Raw genomic sequence first — 5,777 nt, 5'->3', positions numbered from 1 at the left:
CAGATTGTTCCTGAGCAATAACTTTAAACAAGCTCATTTAATTATTTTCCGGCAGGTGATGTCTTGTGACATCAAATTATACCTCTTCAAACATAAGAAAGAAAACGTGTTAAGGCAGTTGGACCAATAAATGGCTCCTGTTTTTCCCGTATCTCAAGGGGTGGAGCTCCCGAACCCCCAGGAGTATGGGAAGTCCAAAGGAGTTAAATACTGGGGCCGGCTCAGCCCCGGGCAGACTGCAGTCCGGGCACCTCAGTCACCATGAAGGCTCTCCTTGTGCTGGGGCTCGTCCTCCTCGCTGTCGCTGTGCAGGGCAAGGTCTGGGAGAGATGCGAGCTGGCCCGAAAGCTAAAGAAACTCGGAATGGATGGCTACAGGGGAGTCAGCCTGGCCAACTGTAAGTCATCTCTTGTTCATCCTTCCAAATAGCTGCTGGGGGCGGAACGGATAGTAATGCAGGATGAATAATGAGAAAGGGACTTTGAGCGAATGGACTTTTTAAAAACTCTCTTGGAAGGTTTGTACACTTAACAATGTTTAAAAATATCACCTTGTTCCTTTAGAATCAGATGTACCAGCTGAAGGTTTGAGGGTATGGGAGGGCAAAACTCTATACCGCTCTAAGTAGGCCGGGACCCATGCTTCCAGTGCCACTAAATTTGCGGGTTCGGTTCCCTCAGCGGCCCGCGTAAGGCTGGCTGAAAGGTACTTTTGGGCACCTGGGGTGTCTCTGTCAGGCCCTTGGCATTTGAGTCCAGCCACGTCTAGTTTGGAACTTGGGTTCTGCAAGCCTAGAGTAATGCAGTATTTTTCTCCTTTCTAATCATGATGTTGGGGTTTTAACAGCAAATTTTAAAAATTCTGTGGAACTCTTTTTTTGGAGGGGGGGGTAATTAGGTTTACTTATTTATTTTTAACGGAGGTACTGAGGACTGAACCCACAACCTCGTGCATGCTAAGGACGCACTCTACCACCGAGCTCTACCCTCCCCGCTGAACTAACACAGGGGCTGGTAGGACCCAACTTCCCCTCAGTCAGTGTTTGTATGAGGATCCCTGAAATGCAGCAGGAAAGGACGTTTCATTATTCTTACTCACTCTAGTTGATGAAGTAGTTTTCACTTTCTGCCACAGAATTCAAGCTGTGCCCGAAGTAAAAGTTACTCTTTATTTTAGTCTATGTTTGTCGATGTAGTTACTGTATTTTTCAGGTTGAATTGAGACATTTCCCCTCAATAACTATTTCTGAGCGAATGAGCAGATGGCTGGTAGGATGGATGGGTGGGTGGGTGTGTGGATGGAACAGTCTTCTCCATTCTACAGGTCTTGTCTGGGATCCAATTTGACATCCAAATTCACCTTTAGATATCATAAGACAATTTCTTCCTCCCAGAAATTCCTTATTTTCCCCACTAAAAAGCACTCTTCTGTCATCATTATATATCTACTGCTAAGCACAAATCCACTCAACAACTCTGTTGATTTTTCTCTTCTAGGCTGAATCTTACCTGAGGGATGGGAGCAGGGGAAGCGTAATAGAAAAAACAGCTAGTTTCATATTTTCTAAAGTATGTTATCTTATTTCATTAGTATTACAAAATGACTTGATAACAAAAGAATTCTCTTAAGGGCCCTTTAGCACTAAGGTGTTAAAATGCTTTACACGTAGAAGTCATCTTTATACTTACAAAGGCGTCAGTCATTAGTAAAAGTGAATTTGCCTGATAGAACATGCTTTGCAATGTAAGTCACGTGGTGTTGCTGTTTACTACTAAAAGTAAATTCTTTTCAGGGATGTGTTTGGCCAGATGGGAAAGTAGTTATAACACGAAAGCTAAAAACTACAACCGCGCCAGCGGAAGCACCGATTACGGGATATTTCAGATCAACAGCCGCTACTGGTGTAACGATGGCAAAACTCCAAAAGCAGTGAACGGCTGTGGCATCAACTGTAACGGTAAGACAAGATGACACTGAGTGTGGGCACGGGGACTGTCCTGTCATGTTTACAAGAACAGAGATTCAGAACAAACAGAAAGTCCTTGATGGGGTCACCAGGGACCTAGGAAACCTCCATCTCAACTTTCAGAAACTCTTTATTACCCTCCTCCTGATTCCTGAAGTAAGAACGTAAAGCGCTCCTATCATGAAAGGTTGCTGTTCTCTGATACACAGAAGTTTCTGGAGGGATCCATCAATTTACTGTGGCTGGACTGTCTGACTCTCTGTGCAGAACTATGCACTCCTCTGACTTACTCTGAGGAGGTTTGGGGATAATTTGGTGGCGTGGTCTTTTATTTTTTTTTCATCTATGGTCCTTTATTGAAAAAATGAGAGGATTAGTAGTTAACTAATCAAGGAGGAGGACTATGTGTGGCCCTTTTGTAAACATGGTTTTCACTTTTTATTATGAAATGTTCTAAATGTATGGAAAATTAGAGAGATTAGTATAATATACAGAAATATATCCATCATGTACTTTAACAGTTTTTAACATTTTGTCCTATTTACTTCTGTTATGTGTCTGTATATATATATATATTTTTTTTTTTGGTTGAATGATTTTAAAGTGAATTAGAAACATTATGACTTTTAATCTCTAAATTCTTTAGTTCCTGTGCACAGTTCCTATATAATCACAGTCATTCTAACAAGCTAAGTTATGGATTTGTTTAATTGGGGTGAAACAAATATTCTATTGAGTTTATTTAAAAATAGACGTCACATATGGTATCTCTTGTGCATAAAGTATTGAGGAAGTATTGCAAAATTTTATATTGTCAAATTTTTATTTATATTTGTTTTTTATGTTGTTAAATTTTTAAATATTAAATTGTCTAATAGAGAAGATGAAGATCTTAGAATATTCTTTTGTATTCAGTTAACTTCTTTTTAAAAATATTTTGTATTATATAATAATTTGTAGTCCTTGAATGAAAATTCTTACTACCCAGAGATTTGTGACCACTGGTAACTTGGTATACACAAATTCTTTCAGGACACGTATGAAACTTGTCTATGAAGGTAAAGCGATGTCATGCACATATCTACCCACATACAAATGTGCAGGCAATGTGTGTTTTAACAAAAATGATATTGCTTTCTATATACTGCTCTATGGGTTGTTCTTTATCACAGAAAATTATTTTTAAGTCAACAAATACCAATCTGTATTAGTTTTTAAAGATGAGTAGAATTCCATTACATAAATATTCTGTCATTCATCAGTGTAGCTCTCACTGGTGAGCTCTTAGGCTGTTCCCATTTTCCCCTTTATTAATTGCTGTGAGACACCTTGTGCATACATCTTTGAGTGTGTTTTTATTATTTCTTTAGGAACATCTTTCCAGTAGTCGAAATGCTGAGCAAAAATATGCTAGGCCAGTTTCTGTTTCTTCATTTGTTTAAAGTGTTTAGTAAAAGAAAAAATTCTATCACATTAGTTAATAATTCCAGAGCTTTCAATGACTTTGGTAAATGAGGAACAGAATGCTTTATTTCATGCCAAATGGGATGCAAAGAAGAAGATATTTTCCCTCCACATTCACAGATACGTAGACTCTTCAAAAGTCATTTGTGTTCTCTCTTCAGCTTAAGAGAATAAAACTGGCTGAAACTAAATTTAAAATGAAATTTCTATGACCGTTGTTTTCATTCCTCACCGTCTCTTTTTCAGTTTTGCTGCAAGATGACATCTCTAAAGCCGTACAATGTGCGAAGAGGGTTGTCAGGGACCCACAAGGTGTTAGAGCATGGTATGTCTTTTTTTCCTTCCAGTTTTATTGAGATGTAATGGACATACAGCACCGGATAGTTTAAGGTATACGGCGTAATGATTTGACTTACATACATCACAGTAGGTTTAGTGAACATCCATCCCCTCAGACTGTTAGAGCAGGCAGACAGCTAGATGTGAGCAGAGAAGGGGGGGACACAGGCCAAATGGCAGGAATTGGCAAGAAAAGGAGGGGCCGGGGCCAAATGCAGGAAACCCTACATCATGTAAACAACAGGGGTCCCTGGGCAGAGAAAGAAAAGTAGGAACCTCTGGGCTGATAAGCGGTCACAAATTTAGGTGTGGCAAGCAACCAGGAGGTCCACAAAGAAAGGTGGGAAAAGGCAAGGACCTCCAGTGTCTAAATGTAACCTTTTGCTCATTATGCCCTCATTTCAATAAAATTAGCCTTGCAGATTAGAAATACCCATCAAGCACCAACGCCATGACATTTCCCAGCCACACTAAATAAGGACAAAAATCCCTCCTCCCTTTGGGAAGGTGGAGTTGGGATGAAAATCAGGGATACGACCCCAAACCCTAATCCCTGCAAGGAATATTCTGCCCATTTATTTTCACACTCTATGTAACCGACCCGCCAGAGAAACTCTGGACAGTGGCTCATCTGAGCCTGCCCACTGCCCCATTGAGAGTGTACTCTCTGTCCCTTCTTTACTTTCTTAGCCTCTCATCTCTGAATTCTTTCTACCAGGAGACAAGAATCTAATCACCTGCAAAAATAAGGATATAAAATTAAAGAAATAGAAGAAGAAAATTGTGTGTGTTGCCTTTAGGATTTATTCTCTAACAATTTTCATATATAACATGTAGCAGTTAATTATATATGTAATTTATTGTATTTATTATATATATAATTTATCAGGTTGTACATAACAGCTCCAGTATTTACCTTACTATAGCTGGAAAGTTTATTAACTTTTGACTGCCTTCATCCAATTCCCATCTTCTTCCTCCCCACCCCAATCCTCACCTCTGGTATCCACAAATCTCTTTTTCTGAGTTTTTCGTATGTGTGGTTTTGAAGTATAAGGCACCTTACCACACTCTTGTTAGTTCCTGTTACAAGCATGCTGTGTTTTAAGCATCAAAGGGGAGCTCTGGTTTGCCCTCCTGTTCTGAGACAAGTCAGAGAACATTGCCAAAGACCAAAGTGTGCTGCTGAGAACTGACAACTGCAGCTCCGGGTTTATGCGGAACAGTGTGTTACCTCGAAACGATCTACTTTAACTGATTCAGAATCTTACCCTTTTACTCCTCAATTTCTTTTAGCGGATTTCTAGGGTTTTTAAGATTCTCCGCACTCAAGTAGAGTTGATTTACAATGTTGTGTTAGCTTCTGGTAGAGTATGACACTAAGTGAACGCAGCTACGTTTCAATCTTACTCCTCTTGTTTCATCTTTCTCTCCAGGGTGGCATGGAGAAATAAATGCCAAGGCCAAGATCTCAGGAAGTATGTTGCGGGTTGCAGATTGTAACTGCGGAGTTTCCTTCTTCAGCTCGTTTTGCCTCTTTTTCATATCAAGGAAGTCATCATTTAAGTGACAGGTCATACTACCATTCTTTCAAGCAAATAATGTTTCTACAAAAGCAGGAGCATGTAGTCTTTTTTCTAAGAGGCTTAATATTTACTAACGTGTTTCTTGTTGGATATGAGGCCTACAGTGCTTTCGGTTGGCTAACAGAACTAATGGTGGTGAACATTTGTCTAAAATCATAATTATCAAACAGATCTGCAGCCCATTCAATTCTTAATCAAAGAAAGAACCCAGACTTAATCTTGAATGATACAAGTACTGGCCAATATTCAATGGAAATGTAACTCCAGAGTATCTTGAATGGATCTTAGGCAAAGTCCCACCAACATAGGCACATGACGCCTTCATCTGTTCAGTCATCTTCAAAAACAGTAAACGATAACCACTGTTTGTTGGGTAATGTAACGTTTTAGAAGGACAGAAGGCCAAATGGCTAATAATGAAG

General features: G+C 39.6%; 1 protein-coding gene across 1 annotated transcript; it reads left to right on the top strand.

Annotated features, from left to right (window-relative positions):
• On the top strand, positions 1-5,418 carry LOC105097163 (lysozyme C-like). Its single transcript, XM_064491525.1, has 4 exons — positions 1-397; positions 1,793-1,957; positions 3,677-3,755; positions 5,206-5,418. The coding sequence occupies exons 1-4, from the start codon at positions 262-264 to the stop codon at positions 5,270-5,272; spliced, it is 447 nt and encodes a 148-aa protein (XP_064347595.1). The 5' UTR covers positions 1-261; the 3' UTR covers positions 5,273-5,418.
• The last annotated feature ends 359 nt before the right edge of the window (positions 5,419-5,777 follow it).

Source organism: Camelus dromedarius, chromosome 11 (genome assembly GCF_036321535.1).
Source record: "Camelus dromedarius isolate mCamDro1 chromosome 11, mCamDro1.pat, whole genome shotgun sequence".
Taxonomy (NCBI): Eukaryota; Metazoa; Chordata; class Mammalia; order Artiodactyla; family Camelidae; genus Camelus; species Camelus dromedarius.
This window is presented reverse-complemented; position numbering and strand designations above follow the sequence as displayed.